Source organism: Drosophila willistoni (genome assembly GCF_018902025.1).
Source record: "Drosophila willistoni isolate 14030-0811.24 chromosome XR unlocalized genomic scaffold, UCI_dwil_1.1 Seg105, whole genome shotgun sequence".
NCBI classification, from domain to species: Eukaryota; Metazoa; Arthropoda; class Insecta; order Diptera; family Drosophilidae; genus Drosophila; species Drosophila willistoni.
Window position 1 is genome coordinate 2,471,117 of NW_025814054.1, and position 19,013 is coordinate 2,490,129.

General features: G+C 35.4%; 3 protein-coding genes across 4 annotated transcripts; 1 reads left to right on the forward strand and 2 right to left on the reverse strand.

The window, feature by feature from the left end:
• Nucleotides 1-366: 366 nt before the first annotated feature.
• On the forward strand, nt 367-14,466 carry LOC6645156 (ATP-binding cassette sub-family G member 1). The gene is made up of 6 exons (XM_002067835.4): nt 367-487; nt 10,948-11,077; nt 11,706-12,247; nt 12,315-12,854; nt 12,927-13,183; nt 13,248-14,466. The coding sequence occupies exons 1-6, from the start codon at nt 367-369 to the stop codon at nt 13,587-13,589; spliced, it is 1,932 nt and encodes a 643-aa protein (XP_002067871.3). The 3' UTR covers nt 13,590-14,466.
• Nucleotides 451-19,013, reverse strand: LOC6645158 (DNA-directed RNA polymerase III subunit RPC8). 2 transcript variants are annotated; one of them, XM_047011761.1, is made up of 4 exons: nt 18,792-19,001; nt 18,241-18,726; nt 18,108-18,180; nt 451-513 (listed from the first exon to the last, which is right to left on the reverse strand). In XM_047011761.1, the coding sequence occupies exons 1-4, from the start codon at nt 18,900-18,902 to the stop codon at nt 506-508; spliced, it is 678 nt and encodes a 225-aa protein (XP_046867717.1). In that variant the 5' UTR covers nt 18,903-19,001; the 3' UTR covers nt 451-505. The 2 variants fall into 2 exon arrangements, with proteins under 2 accessions (XP_046867717.1, XP_002067873.1); XM_002067837.4 differs by lacking the exon at nt 451-513 and having other exon boundaries at nt 17,656-18,180; nt 18,792-19,013.
• LOC6645157 (aminopeptidase Ey) lies at nt 14,546-17,579 on the reverse strand. The gene is made up of 4 exons (XM_023177250.2): nt 16,951-17,579; nt 15,516-16,887; nt 14,881-15,437; nt 14,546-14,816 (listed from the first exon to the last, which is right to left on the reverse strand). Exons 1-4 carry the CDS (start codon nt 17,556-17,558, stop codon nt 14,585-14,587), a joined length of 2,769 nt encoding a protein of 922 aa, XP_023033018.2. The 5' UTR covers nt 17,559-17,579; the 3' UTR covers nt 14,546-14,584.

Genomic DNA, 19,013 nt, shown 5'->3' on the forward strand with positions numbered 1-19,013 from the left:
TGCTCCTATACATACACATACTACACACACACACACATACCTACCAACATTCCTTCTTCCTTGTACATTTGACCACCGAGTTTTTTATCAAACAATCGTGTGTGTCTGTGGTAGGTAATGAAACATTTGGCAAACGCAGCACGTACCAAATCGCAACAGATGAAAAATTAACTCACTACATACATACATACATGTACATGTATATGTATATGTATTTGTATGATAAATCGGAATTGAAGCCAACACAAAGCCGTACATACATATTGTTGACATTAACATTAAGAATAACAAAAAGTTGAATTAAAAACAAATAAAACAACAATAGATATTGCAAATAAATAACCACATAAACGCCTGTCAATCGCCATGGAACAACAACAGCAACAACAACAACAACAATCCCGAAACCTACTTACCAAATATCCTCAATCCAAAGATGTCGAATTTCAAGATGTCTTCTATACGGTTAAGGAGCGCAAAAATTTCTGTAAGTACTTTTGGTTAACTAAGAACCTGCATAGAAAAAAAAACAGAAACAACAATTTAACAAATTAATTAGTTTGAAGTTCATTACAAACAATTGATATGATTAATAATTTCAATACCGTTTTTTGATATTACAAAAGTCAAGTTAGGCTAATGCACCCTTAAGACAACAATTGATGACATTGCTCTGCACAGTGGTAACGAATTGGTAGATAAAGTTTAACATACATTAGAATCTATTATATTATACCAGAAGAAAGAAATAATTTGTTGTAAAAGTGTACAACAACCGATCAAAAAGAAATTTATTCTTTCAATTTAATCAAAATAGATCACAAATAGTAATGAAATAGTTTTGACCATTAGCTTAGATACAGTAAAACCTCTCCTTGCGAACGCTTCCAAAAAACAGGAACTTCCCATAGACAAAGTTAATTTTCGGCCCAACGTCGTTTTTAAAATTTTCAAAGAAAATATCCTTCAATCCTTGTCAAAAAAGTAAAGTGAAAAATCGAAACTGAAAATACAATAGATGATATTTATAATATTGACGAAATGTTTGGCATGGAATCAAATGACATATGTGAATAATCAATTCAAAAGTCTTCAAGATGTTATTACTTTAAAAACTGAATCGGAAGGTGAGATTGAAGCAGAAAATATAAAAAATCCCTTAATGAAGCTTCAAAAATGACCAAAATTACAGATATTAAGCTAATGAAGAAGTTTATAGTGTAAATATTATTGACCTGAATTTGAAATATTGTGTTAGAAAAATTAATTTTTCAATGAAGAAAACTTTAAAAACTTAAATTTAAAACACTTCGCATAGACAAACAATTTTGACGGTCCCACGGGTGTTCGCTTGTGGGAGTATTTACTGTATATACTACTTATCCCTCACTTGAACTCGTTGAGTATGGGAGTATCCGACATGTCACTCCTAAATAACAAATAAATAGGCAAATTATAATTATAATTAAAAGAAAGGAAGACAATCTTTGTGGGTAAAAAAAAGTTGCATTAATAGAGAGACATTTCGTCCTACAAATTTCTAAAACTCAGTTTATCTTACAAGGGAAAGTTCAGTTATAGGTACTACTCTCCGATTTTTATCAAATTTGAATATGATGTAAATTATAGAGAGCTGCATGAATGATAGAAAAATCAATTCGAGTTAACAACATTCAAAACCAATTAAATGAATTGAATGACTTTGAAAATCGACTTCAACTAAATGAGTGTGCGACGTAAAAATCAGTCGCACAACATTCAAACGAAACAAAACGAATTGAATGAGTTAGAAAGTGAGTCAATGAGTTGCTATGATTCGAATGCATTCGAATTCCAATTCTGATTTTAGTATTTAGTATTTATTTGTATTGTATATTTTTTAACTATATGTGATGACTGTACTACAAAACTAGAGTGGTTAGTGGCTCAGTGGGGACCTACTGAGATAGAGAAGAATTTTTTTTCCAAATAGTGAAGTATATTAAAAAGTAGATCCATTGTATATATGATGGATTAAAGAATATAATTTTTTTTTATAATATATTAGAAAGCCTTATTTATGTTTTCACGGTTCGTGGCAACTAGGAATCTAATTTAGAAAAAATAGATTTTACAAAATTTGTCCCAAATTGTCAAATCCAAAACTGTGTCCTTAAGTTTTTGGTGTATAGCATATTTTAATTTTAATAGCCCCCATTTCGCCATTATTTTCCATACATTTTTGATAAAATAATTAGTTTTTGTTGCTTTTAAACATCCCAATAAAAATGAGTTAATTCGAATAATTCTAATGATTCGAGTGCCTTAGTACAATTCGATGTTTTGACACTCAATTCATTGCCTTTCATTAAACAGAGTTACGTATTTTGCGAGATATGACAAGTACAAACTCACACTCATTCATTTTATTGTGTAGTTGTCACTCATTTATTTGAATTCAATTCGAATGGATTCATTTGACTTTGACTTTGCTTCCATTCATGCAGCCCTCTAGTAAATTAACCCTTAATTAAAAACTGTGTGAAATATTACGACGCACTATTCTATATTTTTCTTAAAAATCGCGTTTAAAACTATATCTTTGGGTGACATTCGGGCAGCTTCTGTCTGAAATGGTCTTTACTCTAATGGAATCCACTCTAAAGACATCTTAATTTTGATATTTAAAATTAACAGACAGGCTAATTGACTTTAGTATTTACTTATAAATGAAACCTCAAGTTTATTGTGTCGCTTATAGTTCTGACAAAATCTGACTCAAACAAAGTGACTGTGCTTATTTTTCAGCCCCCCTTTCGATTCTCCCACTGATTTGGAGATGATGTTTTGATTATATGTCTTTAACTTATTTGCCATAAATGGTTGGTGTTAATTAAAGGAAATGAAAGTTGGCAATGTTGTCTTAATCAGTAAGGAATTGGGGAGTGTGGTCAATTGTTCAGTTAGTCAGTTGAGTTAGCTAACTTATATTTGCTTTGCTTCTTAACACTTGGTAAAACAATTTTGTTACTTTCTTGGCAATGGTTAGGTAATTTCTGTATTTTACATTATAAATTTTACTCTTGGCCAATGCAAGAAATAAAAAATTTTACAAGTATGTAAATATACATACTTTATTTCAAGTTAGTCAGTCCGTCCATCACTCATCAACAAAAGACTTAAATGTCTTTTTCAAATGTCTTGAAGCTCAAAGTGTGTAGATGTTTTGCATGTCGAAAAAAAAAGTTCCTTTTATTTTATTTACATTTTCTTTTTTAATTTTTGTTATTTGTGTTACTTGGTTTTGCTTTCTGTTTTGTTTTGCAGCTTTTGTGTAATGTGTCTTTTTCTTCTTCAGTGCGCAGATTTCAAAAGACGTTATATGTATATACAATGGATAGATATATGTATGTATGTGTGTGCCTCCAACCCCCCACCCCCCAACATGATGTGTGTGTTGCCTCGTTTAGTTGTTACCTTTCGCAACTCAAGTTGGCTATGACCATAATTAGTTATTATATGGACAGACAATTTGCGCTTCTTTATATCGTTTGGTTTTGTTGGTTTTATATATACTTATATATATGTGTATATATTTTGTCGTGGCTTTGTTTCGTTTGTTTTACTAATCTAATTGCAATTACAAAATACTAGTAACTTAAACACATTTTATGTGGTGACATGTTTTACACATTCTTGAAAATAAAACATGAAACTTGTTTTCCCATTTAAATAGTGCCTTTTTGGTAACCTTTTATGTCCGATTCGGGCTTTGGATTCACTTTGAAATTTTCTTTGTACATTACGGCAAATGTCATTGACATACAAATCTATTGAAACGCAAATTGAAATTGAATTCAGAATGGACAAAGTGCACTCTATTTCATTTCATTTGATTTGATTTGATTTGAGCAAGAGCAGAAATGGCAAATTGAACTTTTGAAAGTATCTATATACACAGTCAAATCGATTTCCATTCTTTCCCCCTCTCTCTTTCTCTAATATGTTAACCTTCAAATTTGTATCCGCATAAATGCTAAAACACAAAAAACAGAAAAAACAATAAAACTAAAGTGTATGAAAAAAATTCTTAAAAGCACAAAAAATCGGCAAGTGTTGCATTCAATTTGATAGAAATATATGTGCATATAAAACATGAATCAACTGATGAGATCCGGACGCAACAATTTAGTCACGACACTACAAATCTGAATCAAATTACGAACTTTGTTGTAATAGGGTGCGGTAATGCTTGATCAATCAAACTAAGCAGTTTAGCAACAAAGTTAGTATCAATAATAACTTTTCTATAAACTAAAAAGCAAAATAAAATATCAATTGCTAATTTTAAGAAATTAAGATTTTGATGTAATGAATTTTGATTAGAATTCCAAAGTCTTAGGTTTATATAAGTAAAGTTTAATAAACGATTTGGTCATCATATCGGTAATCAACTATATATATTTTCGTTAAAGATGTGCGATTAACACATGGACAGATTAAACTTAAGTCTAATGTTCATTTACACTGACGAATCTCGCATTGTTCAACTAACTTACAAAAGGTTTTACCCTTGTATCCAAAAAAAAAAAAAGAGAAGAAAACTTAATACTTGATTGCGCACTATATAAAAGAGTGTTCTATGAAGTGTTTAGATTGCATATGTAAAGTGCTTAAGTTTGACAATTTTATTATAATACATATATGTACATACACATACATATGTATATAGTATATAGTTTATTTATCTTTTCTATTGGGAAATTGCCCCAGTGAACTCAAAATAAATGGAGAGTACATGGGAGCACTTGATGATGGTGATGGTGGCTGAGCTTTTAAATTGAATCACACCAATATAATTTATCCACATGATTCGGCGGAAAAGCCGAAGCCGAAGCCAAAGCCAAAGCCCAAGCCAAGCAAGCAACAAAACTAACCACAAGCAATTTCTATGAAAGTAGAAATCCCATCGTTGCCATTTGCCTCCAAATGCCGCACTTACCGCACACCGTTTACTTTGCCCCTTTTTGGAAAACACACTAGATGCTGATGATGGGGCAGGCAGGAGAGCTGTAGAGGGAGAGAGAGAGAGAGAAAGAGAGGGACAGAGAGAGAGAGCGGTGGGGAAAATTATTCAATCAATGTTGGGCAATTTTCGCTTTTCACTGTGCGCCAACATAATCTGGTTGCTGTTCCTGTTGTTGCAATTGTTGCTGATGGCGCTGATGTTGCTTACGTTGTTTGCTGCTGCTGTTGCTGCTGCTGCTGCCCGTTGCCTTCGTCAATTTTCATTGGCTTCGCGCAGTGGCTCAACTTAACTATTCGAGGAAGTCACAATGTATGTAACTAAAAGTGCACAAACATTGAGATAATTGTGCATGAGACTACAAATATTCCATGCTCACACACATAGTATGTACATACATACATACATATGAAATGTTTGCTTATCGCCTACAACAATTGTTATTATTTTTAATATTATACTTTTATTCTCGTGTGTGTATGTGTATGTACATTTGCCATATGGTAACGACATTTGGAGACATCATCCCGTTGCACATTGCAGCAGATGATTCACTTGGCGCAATTTCATCTCACAAATGAGGAAGCTGTCAAGACAAGTCAACTTATCACAGCTTAACTAAAGTCAAGCCAAGTCAAGTCTAGTTTATCCTATTCAAGTAATATATTAGATGCTATACAATATTTGTCTTAAATTTTACAATAAAAAACAAAATTTTCGGTATCTTTCAACTTTTGTTTTTTGCTATTTGGATTTTTTATTACCGGAGACGAGAATTTCAAAATTTAGTATTTAAACAAGTTTCTGATTGCATAGTTACCATGCAATATATGCATGATTTCGATTTACGTCAATATCAAGCGGATTTTATATATATTATATATATATAAAACACAAAACATATAAATTCAAATAATTCAGGTTTTGTTTTTTTTTTTTTTAACTTATTTACGTATACGTTGCTAAATGTCAAATTATTAGATTTCCTTAAAATCATCTTTATGGATTGATTAATCGTTCTCTGTTAGCTATTTTCGCTGAAGAAAGTTAAATTATGACAAAATTATATTGATTGGATAGCCAACTACCTGGATCATAGTGTTTGGATTTATGTTGTGAAAACCGAAGCCGAAGTTTGTATATCCTTGCCAGTTTCTTTACCTACAGGCTTAAAAATATATCTAAAACTTCTCATTTTCGCTCAGGTGTTATCAGGTCGTTTTAGGAAGTAATGCGGAATAAAGTCTTTCGATTTTGATCAAAATTAGCCACATTAGAGCTTATTTGTCAAATACTTAGTCTAGTGACAATTGAAACAATTGATGTCTTTTGGTACCAATACTTCCTATCGCAGAAATATGACATAGCTGCCCGACTTTGATAAAACTTGGCACAGTTCCAGTGATATAATGGTACAAATTGTCCGTGTAGTTTGAAGATATATATGTACAATCTGCAACCTTTAATGGCATTTCTTTTGAACCCAACTTACAAACTAGGCATATAAACACGTATTGTCGTCCTAATAAACATTTGTTAATGGTTGGATACACGACTTCCTTCATTGCGTTGCATTCTTCTTACCAAATTTAAACTACCCATTTTGGAAGAGTATACAAATAACCGTTGGCATACGAGTATGATGACGCCTCCAAAATGCATCCGACGCCAACAGAATCAGAATGAGCATCGAAACCCATTGAGAGGCATACTAATTAAGTGATATAAATAACATATGTTTAATTTGACGTGTGGTTAGGCGGAGTCACGCAAATTAATCGCTCAACCGCACAAAATAATAGTTTACACTCTGGATAAAGAAGCACGATGTTCGAATCGTCATGATGCACAAAAATTCCAAAAAGTACGAACGGAATTGTGAATGGGCAGCAGTAAACTGAACTTCATGTCAGCAATTAATAATTTAGGATTTATTTATTAACTCAAAAGGTTTTTTTTCCTTTGAACTATGAAAGAAATTGAATTATATTCCGCATGGAATATGATTTTTGATACTTGGGATTCGAGATAATCAAAGATCTAAAATACAAAATGTGCTAAACTCGTGACCACCACTGTAGTTGTTACCTTGATTTAAAGTGTCCACTTGATAAACTTTTCACAAATTAATGGGTTTCAAATTAAATATAAAAAGGCGAGATATATTTTATGTACATATTCAAGCAACAATCAATTATTAGAAAACTGCTCAGTTTGGGAAGTAAAAGTACTTCTACATGAGTGGAAATCTCCCAAGTGAAGCACCTAAAAAAACTTTTGCGTATTGGTCTCAAAAATTGGCTTATAAGATTCATCAAAAACACATTAACTCATTCAATTTTTGAACCACAAATCTTAATTAATTATCAAAGCCGATTTCTGCATTGCAGGTTTTATTAGATTTTCATACCATTAAACTATTTAGAGAATGCAAAAAAATAAAAACTTCTCTCTTCTTAGGGTTGTCGACATAAACAAATCATTCAAAATATGGGCGGGAAATAAAGTCTCGTGAAACAAATTAAATATAATTTACAATTTAGTACTTTGCAGTAAATAAAATTTTAGTATTCTGAGGGTAAAACAAAAGCTACTAGTTCAACGTGTGAGGTAGCCTCTTACAGTCACAGGGTTTAATTGACAAAATTTGTCACGTATAATACAATCTCAGATGAGTCAAAGTAAAGTAAATAGGTAAATTGTGACGAACTTCTCAAACTCAAAGTTCACTTAACGGCAAATCATAGAGGGTAATACTAAGGGGGGATATTAAACTAGCACGAAGCCTAGACATTTCAGGTACCCAAATGTTGAGAGTAACTTGAAATTGACGCAAACTATTGAGCTGTATTTCGGGTTTTATGTTTTTTTTCGGGTGATGACGAGAGGGGTAAAGACAAACACCATGGCATGGCTAGCTAATTGATATGTCAACTTGGCCACTGGACAACAACTGACTGATTTATGTGGGGGTTATGTGTATGTATATAGCATAAGTACATAAGTATATCTTGTTGTTTACGACCTTCTTTGATTTAGGTGTACTTAGTAACCATATTTGCACACAGTTGTTGTTTGCACAAGGAATGTTAATTGTTAGTTGGCATGTTAACTGGGTCAACATTTGGGCCTTTACTTGGCCAATACAAAATCAATTAAGTAGGTCCAGCTAGTCTGTCATAATCGACACACAGATAACACACATTGTACCGTCGGACTTGAACATTCGTCCCTCCCAGACGGTTATCGCATAAATGTCTAATCATTTTGACCCAAGGCAGAATCCAGACATTCGCCTTGACATTAGACATTGACAATGAAATAATATTAAAGGGGTTTTTCTAAAATTGTCTAGGAGAGTCTCAAGTTTCTACAATCATGCCGCAATAGAATGCACAATTGATAATCGTGTACTACTAGCCCACTGTGGCCAAAAGGGTCAATAACAATAACAATTTCTACCTGTTTTCCCCTTAGATTTAATTACGATTGGAACTTGTAACTTGCTTAAATTGAAAATGATAATCACATGATAAAACTATATAATTATCCTGAGAAACCAAAATAGACTCCCTACCTCACACACACACACACAAACAACTTTCTCTTTGAATGTTAATGGAAAATTTGCTGCTTGGTAACAGAGATTTGGAATACTTTCCCGACTTCCTTCCATTCTATTCCACTCAACTGATAGCATATTCAATTGGCATTATATGCATATAGTGCAGGGCCAAATGATAAGAGTGCGCAAATGCATCGACATTGACATATTTTATACAATATCGGCACGTGCGTATACAAAGATCATTTATACTCTATTGTGATAAGAGTTTTTTCATTCAGGAAATAATAAAAATAAATGTGTAACATAATTTTAAATTTATCCTCTTCAAGTCAAGTAGAAAATGTTCACTCTGAAGCGTGATTGGAAATATTTTACTTTAAATACAATATAATTATAAGCCGAGCTTATCAAATGACTTGCTAAAAAATTAAAAATGCCTTCTGAAGTCAGTTTCTCTTTGCATATTTTTTGTTTTTTGCCAAGTCATGGCGCGACATATCAGAGTTCTTGATATTTCATATAAACATACCCTATAGCCAAATTCTATAAATTTGGTTTGACAAGAAGTTTGTCACATGAGTTGGAATCTCTTGGTAAATAGTTTTAAAACTTTAAGCACGTTTTCAAAAATATTTAACAAAAAGAAACTAAAATTGGATCAAATGGGAAAATAAACATAAATGGAGAAATCTAATTTTTTCTTACATATAATAATGTAATTGTGGCACCCATTGTGGGGTAAGCCACTTTATATCCAAAAACTACTTTTATTTTTGTTACACATTCAAAAAAAAGTGTGTTTGGTTTAATAGTTGAAAATTTTCAAGGAACCCGTTCTTGTATAGCGTATAAAAAATATTAACCCTTGGACCCGACTACTCTACGTAGCCCTTTGTTTATGTATTTCTTAGCGTAACATGTTTTAGTCATCATTACACGCGATCTTTATGGTTTGCGTTTTGATTTAAAAAATTTTAAAAGCCTAGCTTACAAACATTTTTGTTTTTTAATGAGCATATGTAAATTTAATGGTCGGCAGGTGAGACACATTAGGTTTGTGATAAAATCAAACTAACGACCATTTAATAGTTCCACATGCGTGTGAAAATAAATACTTAAATAATGTTTATGATACACTTTCGTAATTGTCGAGCGTTGTAAGCGTGAAAAGAATAAAGTGTAAAGTCTTGGTTAAAAATAATACTTTAACCCACTCAATACACAAATCAATATAAAACAAAAGAGAACAACAAATTTAAGTCAGTTTTTGAAAAGACTTTGATATACCATGCATAAAGAGAATTAAATTGAGACTTGAAATAAAAAACAAAGACTATCTCGCTCACTCTTACATAAATGTACAAATATACAGTAGTGGTCACTAGGTTAGGACGTTTTTGGTTTTGGAACTTTGATTTTCTCGGTTTCCAAGTAACTTACTAAAGAAATTTTAAAGTATTTTGTTGATTATTATATTTAGATTATGATCCGTAAATGTGGTGCATTTGAAGAAGACTCTTTTTAAAATCTTTTATATTATAGATACACTTACATCCGTATGTAGCTTTTAAAGTAGTAGATTTGGGAATCCTAAGATAAACTGCTAATCACAAATTATCAATTTAGACCCACCATCATTTGGGTGTCAATCAAAATTTAAAATTTTTGTATGTAGTTTTTGGGTTATTTGGCCAAACGACGTTTTCGACATTAATTTGAACGAAAAACATGTTAACTACTGTATTGTACTACAAATCTTTGAATATTTTTATTCCCATGTTGAAATTCGCACATCATTTTTATATGAACAGTTTTTAAATTTGGTTGACCGAGAGATATTAGAAACAAACCAACCAAAAATTAACTTTAGAGTTGTAAGTATGCTATGCTTCCAGTTGTGATTCCCAACTAGTTTTAGCATTAAGTAGTATGATGACATTGTAATTTGACAATTTTAAAGTTGTTAGCGAAGTTCTCTTTAATTATTTTTTGCTTGAAAAAAAATTTACGGGGTTGTCCACTAAACAGATATTTAGCTTCTATTCTGCCTGGCTGCATTTCTAATATACCATATCACTCTATGAAAACATGGTATAAGCGCCTGAGTATTCATATGTTAAGTATACCGTAGCGGTAGCTTGAAATGATTCATTTTGAATAAGTGATTCAACGATTCTTCCAGACAACTTTTTTTTTATTTTTTTTTTTTTTTGCATATTTTGAACATTTGTCTTTTAGCGTCTAGTCGTTCGCAGATATGTATAATGATAACAATGAAAAGAGGAAAACAAAAACACAATATTAAACAGAATTTGATTACAATATTTTGTTGTTTTTACTACCATCTCACATTCTCTTCTTTTTGTTTCTGTAGTTCGCGTAACTGGTGAGCGGCAAATTTTGAATGGACTCAGCGGCAGTTTCCGAAATGGCCAACTGTCGGCTATAATGGGCCCTTCTGGAGCTGGAAAAAGCAGTTTATTGAATGCGATTTCGGGTTTCAGGTAAGCCTTCAATTGTAGAACAAAGAAAACGAAACCCTCTAAGCAAAATACAAATGTGTGTGTGTGTGTGTGTGAAGGTGAATAATTTCGGTAGATTGATATTTGAACCGGTTAGATAATTAAACAGCTGAAAATACTGGATTTTGTGGCGTGATATGTGATTTGATTTGCTTGCCGAAATTACGCAAATGTCATATGAGTTGTCATTTTGTAAACCCTTTTTGTATATTTGTCTGGCATGAAAGATACAATAACATGGTAACATCATCATCATCAACATTATTATTATTATTGTTGTTTACACTTCCTGAAATGTATCATGGAATTTTTACAAATTATATTTCAAGTTTTAGCATAATTGTTGTATATAGATTTGTTGATTTATTGACAAACAAAAAAGAGAAAACAAAAACAAAACAAAAACAAAAAAAATAACAAATTTTTGCACAGTCATGATAGATATCATCATTTATTCTAAACTTGAAGCTCGCATCGATCAGGTCCATCAAATTCGCATTCAAGGTCGAGCTAATTTTGACAGTATAAAAATGTGTATCTATGTATATTTCATTTGTGGGTTTCTCATGAATATCTCATAACGTTGAGAACTTTCACTTGATATTTGCAGAAGAGACGGAGTAAAGGGCAGCATCAAAATCAAAGGAGATAATGCCTGCTATATAACCCAAGATGATCATCATCAGACCTTGCTAACAGTTGAGGAACTTATGAATCTGTCTTGTGATCTTAAATTGAAGGAGCGACGCCACAAAAAGAATGAAATGATCACAGAAATTCTTGTAAATTTGAATTTAAATCATCGTCGCAATGTAACGGCCGACAAATTGAGCGGGGGCGAACGGAAACGTCTCTCAATTGCCCTTGAGCTGGTGGATAATCCAAATATATTCTTCTTGGATGAACCGACCAGTGGCTTGGATGAGGTAACGGCTGCCCAATGCATACGCCTGCTCAGTGCAATGGCCAAAGAGGGAAGGACTATAGTTTGTACCATACATCAACCGTCGGCCACAATTTACAATTACTTTGACAAAATCTATGTATTGGCCCGGGGTCACTGTGTATACCAGGGCAGCCCCAGAGCGACCATACCCTTCCTTCAAATGGCCCAATTGGATTGTCCACGACACTACAGTCCATCAGACTATAGTAAGTGCTTGCGACATCGAAATAATCCTAGATTCCTAATGATTTTTGCTTTTTCTATAATGAACAGTTATTGAACTCGTCGATGCCGAGGATGGGCATTTGGTGCCGGTGCTTAGTGAGCTCACCGAAAACGGCAAACTGACCTATGTGGCCAGACAAAATTTACAAGTGGAATTGGAGACCCAACAGGCCATTACCACAATGTTCCTGGAGCAGCAGCAGCAACAGCAACACAACTCAAAACGTCCATTTTTGCCCACACTCTTTGCCGGCAGTGCCGCATCTACAGATGGCACCCTGATGAGCGGAGCCAGTGCTCTGCTGGAGCAGATGAAGGCTTTCTCTCGACGTTTGTATAACGAGCGAAGGGATATTTCAGGATTGCAGCAATTTGTGGTCCTTATACGTATCATGTTGTTGCGCATAATGCGAGCTCGTCTCGCTTTGACTATACAATTGTTCCATCATTTACTATGCGGCCTGTTCTTTGGCCTGATCTTCTTTCAACTGGGCAATCAAGGAGCAAGGATGTTTGATCATTTGAAATTCTGTATTGGCGCCGTTCTCATGATTGTCTACACGCAAGTTATGGTGCCCATATTAAGTTGTACGTTATCAGATGGAGAAGAAAAATGGACGTGCAAATATCTATAACACATTTTCATTGTTTATTTTGCAGATCCTGCCGAGGTGAAAATCGTTAAAAAGGAGACATTCAATCGTTGGTATACACTGATGCCTTATTACATGGCATTAACTGTATCGCGTCTGCCGTTGCAAATACTTTTGAATGTCACCTTTATGATAATGTCCTACTGGATGTCCGGTTTACCCGATCAAATCTGGCGTTTTGGTATTTTTGTGGCCGTTGGTCTAATGATATCGCTGGTCGCAGAGGGCATGGGTTTGGCCATTGGTGCCACCTTTAGTATAACAGTGAGTCTTTATTTATCACAGTGATTAAGTTAAGTGAATTAATCAATGTTTGTTATCTTTGCAGAACGGCAGCGTTGTGGGTCCCATGATTATTGCCCCTCTCATGGGTCTGGCTGTCTATGGTTTTGATTTTGCTCCACAAATCACTGGAGGAATGAATCTATTGATGAAATTTAGCTATGTACGTGTCGGTGTTGTGGCCATGGTACTTGCCGTTTTTGGTTTCCAGCGTGAGGATCTGGACTGCGATGACATCTACTGTCATTTTAGTGATCCACGTGTTCTACTCAAATTCCTGGATGTTGAGAAGGTATCGATATTACATCAGTTTGGCATTCTGGCCATGCTGATGTTCTTCTTTCGCATCCTAATGTACATTAGTCTACGCAAACGTTGCTATACATAAGAAAACAAAGCATTAGCTGCTAATGATCGAGGATGAGGATTGATGACAATGATGATGAATGAAAAATGAATCTTTTTTTATTGATAGTTGTAGCAAAAGTCAATGCTGTGATTGTTCGATTTTATACAGACACAAATATCTAAATGTACATATATACATACATCTAGGTACTCATAGTATGTACATACAAATATAATTTTAGTTTGTTATGCGCACAAATTCACAAATGGTGCGAGTATTTTTATACCCTTGCAAAGGGTATTATTAAATTGGTCAACATTTTTGGAATGCATAGAAAAAGACGTTTCCGTCACTATACATTTGATAAATTCAAAGAAGATAAGCCGGGTCAATATGTCAGTCCATGTCCGTCTGTCTGTCGGTGCAAATCTATCACTACAACACTTAGTTCTATACGAAAAACCTGTGAAGGAGTGAAGTATCTTCATGAAATTTTCCAATGATATAGTTTTTAGTGTGAAATTTCTTACCCAAAAATTTCCATCGGATCGGCTAAATAGAACACAATTTATAGTCAAAATCGGTTCAGCTTAAACACTGCCGACTGCGTTGCCAACGGCCTACTACGCCAAACATCACACACACAACCACTCGCGCTAAAAATCGGGGGTATAGCGAAATAGAAAGGGATAGAGTGAAAATTTAAAGAATTTATAGAAACATATAGACACAAAATAGTTGGAAATGTTGACAAATGTTATGGCCAAACCCTGCAAGGGTATTTAAACTTCGGCTTAGCCGAAGTTAGCTTCCTTGATATTTTTTTTTTTCCAATTGACCATTTGCCCTGGTACACCGCCCTTAAGATGTATATAGATTTAAGCAATTGTTGAGTGAATTACATTTTTGAATATAAGACAGTTTTTTTTTTTTTTGTGGTGGTAAATGTGTTAAAAATAGTTATTTTTTTATACAAGCAATAAAAACAAAAGAAATATTTTTGGAAAAACAACAACTGATTTTGTTTTTTGTCATTATCCTAGATAAGCGATCGTGAATTCGCGAATGGCTTTCAAGAGGTCATAGTAACGATATTGACGCCAATCCACTTTGGCGGTAGCTGCTTCAAAGAAGTTTGTAATTGAATAATTTGAGATGCGTGGCAGATTCTCTTGTACAAAGTCCTTGAAATCCTCCAAATCCTCCCAGGTGCTAATCACATTCACAAATGATTGCAATATTTCTAAGATGCCGTCATTATCGTACCTGAAAGTCATAGAAATGTTTTAATTTTAGGGCCAATTTTAGAAATATGTCAGCTGCTACTCACATTCTCTTTATATCGTCAATGTGGTTATATAAATACTTTTTAACCAGTATAAAACCAACACTATTATGTGCAACAGCACTCAAGAGATCAATGGTTAGCATCTTGGACACTTTGCCCCTATCGAAACTCCATTGCAGCAGCTTCTCGAGTGCCCAATGGTCTACACTGCAGGCCATGGCCCTCAACAGGATTCGTCGTTCACTGATCGTTTCGGTGACATTGTATTTATCACGGAGTAAAAGCCATTCGAGTTCCATGCCATAACGCACGGCCATGCAGTAGACAGTTTCTCGTAGTCCGTCTGGTATTTCCTTTGACGGATCTAGGACGGCGGCATTGAAGCGTTCCGCAGCATCCTTTACACATGCGGCCAATTGAAAATGACAGGCCAGACGATAGATAATTGGTATGAACGTGTACATTTGGATGTCGGGCGATGGCAATAAACTTGAATTTTCTTTAGTGCGCAAAAATTTCTTTTCTAGTTTTCCTGCATTTTTTTCCAATTGCTTTAAAATCGTACAGAAATGCACTTCAACGATGGTTCTCAAATACGTCTAAAAAAAAAGAAAAAAAAACACACACGCACACACACAAATTTGTTTTTTTCGTCCGGAGTATGTTGTTATACTTACTCTAAAGATCCTATAGCCAGTTGTTGTTTGCATAATCGTGTGTAGCTTTTCAAGATTATGTATGGCCACCTGCCATACATAATGATTTGTCTCATTGGATAGATAGCCCAAAATGCCCATGGCCACTGAATATGGCAGCATGCCCTGCCAAGCCAAATTGAGGGCATCGTCAACGAGATGGGCCCGATTTATGGGTGGGATCTGCTCAGTAGCTGTGCTTAAGATCTGATTCAGCTTCGCCCAGTTTTTCAGATCGTAGAGAGTGCGTTGCAAATTGCTGCCGTTTACATTAATCAGTACCCATTCATCGGGACGACTAATATTCTTAAGTGTAATGGCTGACAGTTGGGGCGCAGCATCGTCGCAGCTAAGCCACTCCTGATGCGGTGTACGGTCACTTTGAGTCATGTAGGTAATGGGAATCCACCAGCAAGGGTTGCCCGGCAAAGTCACAGCGGTATAGCGTTGCTGTGTTATGGTCACTGTGTTGTCCTCATAGTTGCGATTAACCACAAGCAAGGGATAGCCTTGCTGATTCAGCCAGGAGTCCATAACATGATTCAGATCGATACCCCTGGGCAGAAGATGGGCTCGCCTGGCAGCGTCCTGCAATTCGGTCCACAATTGCATTCCAGTTGCCGTCTTATTGGCATATTTTAGCCAAAAAGCTTTCAGGCCCGTCTCCATAACCTTTAGTCCAATGACCGAGTTTATCATATTGAAAAGCAGACAGAGTTTGCTTACTCGCAAAGATTCCTGCTGCTTATTGGTGGGAAGCCCTTTCAGTGCCACTGCATGGGCCATTGAATCCTCTTGCTTAACCCACAGATTAAGATCCAGCAAACGTGTCTGATTGTATCCCGACAAGGGCATTAATTGATTAGCCAATTGTATGGACAAATACGCGGTGAGACCATCGAATATCCAGGCCTCCGCCCAAGATGATGCACTTACTAATATCCCATTCCATTGACGTACAAAGTATTCAGCAACCATTTCGGAAAGATTCCATTTCTGTCCGGTTCCTTTTCGCAACATATTCTCTCTGTAAACCAATAGACCACGCTTATATAAAATTTTTGGATGTTGTGGTAATACGATATGATCAATTTTTCGTTCTGTCGTATTTCCCAAAGGTAGAGGAACACCGAATAAGCTCTCACTTTTCGGTAATAGCAACTTGGTATGTTCAATTACTTCATTAATCAGTTGAGGCTTAAATTGAGGACGACCCCATATTGTCAGCATAGTCCCATCATCGGTTTTAGTTTGTGCCAAAATATCCAATTGATGCAATGCCCACGTAAACATGTGGGTGGCTAATGGAGGCGATTCCTCGAATCTCGTCCATAAATAACCATCAAGGGCGGGACTAGAAGTTTTAGATGTTAAGACAAATCGATACGAAGTTAACATTAAATTTGAAGTAACCTACTGTTTCCAAGATTCGGCAGCTGGCATATTACTTAAAGCCAAATAGTCCGAATGATGTGCCAAATATAGGGTATATTTTGATCGAAATTGCGGCTCATCGAAGCATGGAAAGGCAGTGCGTGCGTATTCACGTTCAAATTGAGCTATGGAATACATTTTCTGGCCAATGCTACTATTATCATCCTTGTAGAAACTGGCATAGTACCCGTTCCGCTGTGGCTTGGCCATATTTCCAGAGAATACCATATGTAGAGTATATTCCTCATCCTTCCAGAGACGATTTTTGAATTCAATGAGATATTCATCAGAGGCTTCAAGGCTTTTCGTAAAAGCAATTCCGATGCGAAGTCCACTTGAAATTCGTATTAGCATGGTATGCTCTACCGATATTGATATATCACGATAGTTTAAAATCACCTGACGCGTCTCCTCGACAACTAAGAGTCGAATGGACACCAAGCCCACATAACGATTCTGATTTGGGCCACCATTTAAATGAGTGGATATTGTTAGATTATAGCTAAGTGGTTGTAAATGCGAGGGCAAAGCATTTACTTGGTTCATTTCGCCTAGCCATAGAACCAATAATACAACCAGCAGCTGCCACATCTCAATGGTATATGGTGTCAAGTGGATATGGGAGGCGAAATTAGACTAAAATTGCAATTTAAACGCATTATAGCATAAGACACTAATACTAAATCAGTGTGAGAGTAACAACCATGGAGAAAAACTCCAAATGTTGCTTTATTTGAATCCCCAAGCTTAACTATATATGTACGTTTGGTTGATATGTTCTCAGACTTTATGCATAAATCAATTGCATTTAAACTTATTGTTAACTTTGGTGTCTTCCATTTATCTTTCTGGGATTTTTGGAAGGCATAAATCTATTTTAAATTTCAAAACTTAATTGATTTTAAAAATAAGCTTTAACTTTATCCATCCATTTTTACACATCAGGGTTCCATTTGTGGAACCGATGCAAACTATGAATTAGTTCATTTAAAGTAACTTAATTATCATCGTCATTCAAAGATCAGAATATACAAAACAATAAATGTATAAGGAATTAACCTTAAACGTCTGGTCATTCCTCGCAAGCACCTTCGCCATCTTCATCATTTTCGTAGTCAGTAGTGTCATCACCTTTCTTACCTTCTGGATCGTCCTCCTTGTTCTGTTGATCCCACCAGGAGAGCACACCCAAGCCAGATTCATTGATGGCACCCTAAAAGACACACAACCAATGAACTTCGGAAACTAATGTGTAACCGTCAAATGAACTTACAATAATTTTATAGGGAGTCTTCACTTCCTGGGCTCCAGCAGCAGCGGCTGCCGCTGCTGATGTGCTAGCGTTCTGTGCCGTCTGATTCTCCGCCTTGGGCGGACCAATTGGAGAGGTCTCCTCAAAGATTTCACGTGTGACACGAAACTTGATGGGTTCACCCACATCCATGAAGAGATCATGTTTGGCTCCATCCTCTAGCGGGTATTCCCACACCCAGGCTTGCTCGGCCTCATCGAAGCGTGAAGGATGCTGCAAGGCAGCTTGTGGTATCAGTATATCATCGAAGAATCCTAGTGTAACATGGACACCTTCGCGACTGCAGTTGCGAATCTTGCCGGTCATAATAGTGCCAAGCCTCGGCCGAAATACCACATAACGAAAGAGCACCTCCGTGTGTGATGCCCCATCTCCGGGCAGTATGGTGGAGTCCTTCAGCGACACAATCTCCTTCAGAGCTATACATAGGCCAACATTAAGTAGCACCTGCGTGAAAGCAATTCAGGCGACAGTTAAGGGATAATGTCATGTGCAGTTATATCCAAAATCACCTTGTTGGCCAACTTGCGGTCAATTTCGTCGCGAACAGCATCGATGAGCTTTAAATTGAAATGATCTGGAGCTATTCGGACATTATCTTTTAGCTCGGCGAGAACAAACATTTTCCATGCGTCTAGATTTAAGCCATAAATAAAATGTATTTATTTATAAAAATTGTTTTTATTTCAAACACATGTACTTCTTACTCCGCGAATTATATTAGTGTTGGAAAT

Bases quoted from the DNA above. Each gene is read 5' to 3' on its own strand.
- LOC6645157 (XM_023177250.2), bottom strand. From the start codon at position 17,558: ATGTGGCAGCTGCTGGTTGTATTATTGGTTCTATGGCTAGGCGAAATG. The intron at 16,888-16,950 runs GTAGGTTACTTC...TAAAACTTCTAG, and splicing joins GCTGCCGAATCTTGGAAACA to TCCCGCCCTTGATGGTTATT. The intron at 15,438-15,515 runs GTAAGTATAACA...CTTTTTTTTTAG, and splicing joins CTGGCTATAGGATCTTTAGA to ACGTATTTGAGAACCATCGT.
- LOC6645156 (XM_002067835.4), top strand. From the start codon at position 367: ATGGAACAACAACAGCAACAACAACAACAACAATCCCGAAACCTACTT. The intron at 12,855-12,926 runs GTACGTTATCAG...TTTATTTTGCAG, and splicing joins TATGGTGCCCATATTAAGTT to ATCCTGCCGAGGTGAAAATC. The intron at 13,184-13,247 runs GTGAGTCTTTAT...TTATCTTTGCAG, and splicing joins GTGCCACCTTTAGTATAACA to AACGGCAGCGTTGTGGGTCC.
- LOC6645158 (XM_002067837.4), bottom strand. From the start codon at position 18,902: ATGTTTGTTCTCGCCGAGCTAAAAGATAATGTCCGAATAGCTCCAGAT. The intron at 18,727-18,791 runs GTGATTTTGGAT...GCTTTCACGCAG, and splicing joins ACCGCAAGTTGGCCAACAAG to GTGCTACTTAATGTTGGCCT. The intron at 18,181-18,240 runs GTAAGTTCATTT...TGTGTCTTTTAG, and splicing joins AGACTCCCTATAAAATTATT to GGTGCCATCAATGAATCTGG.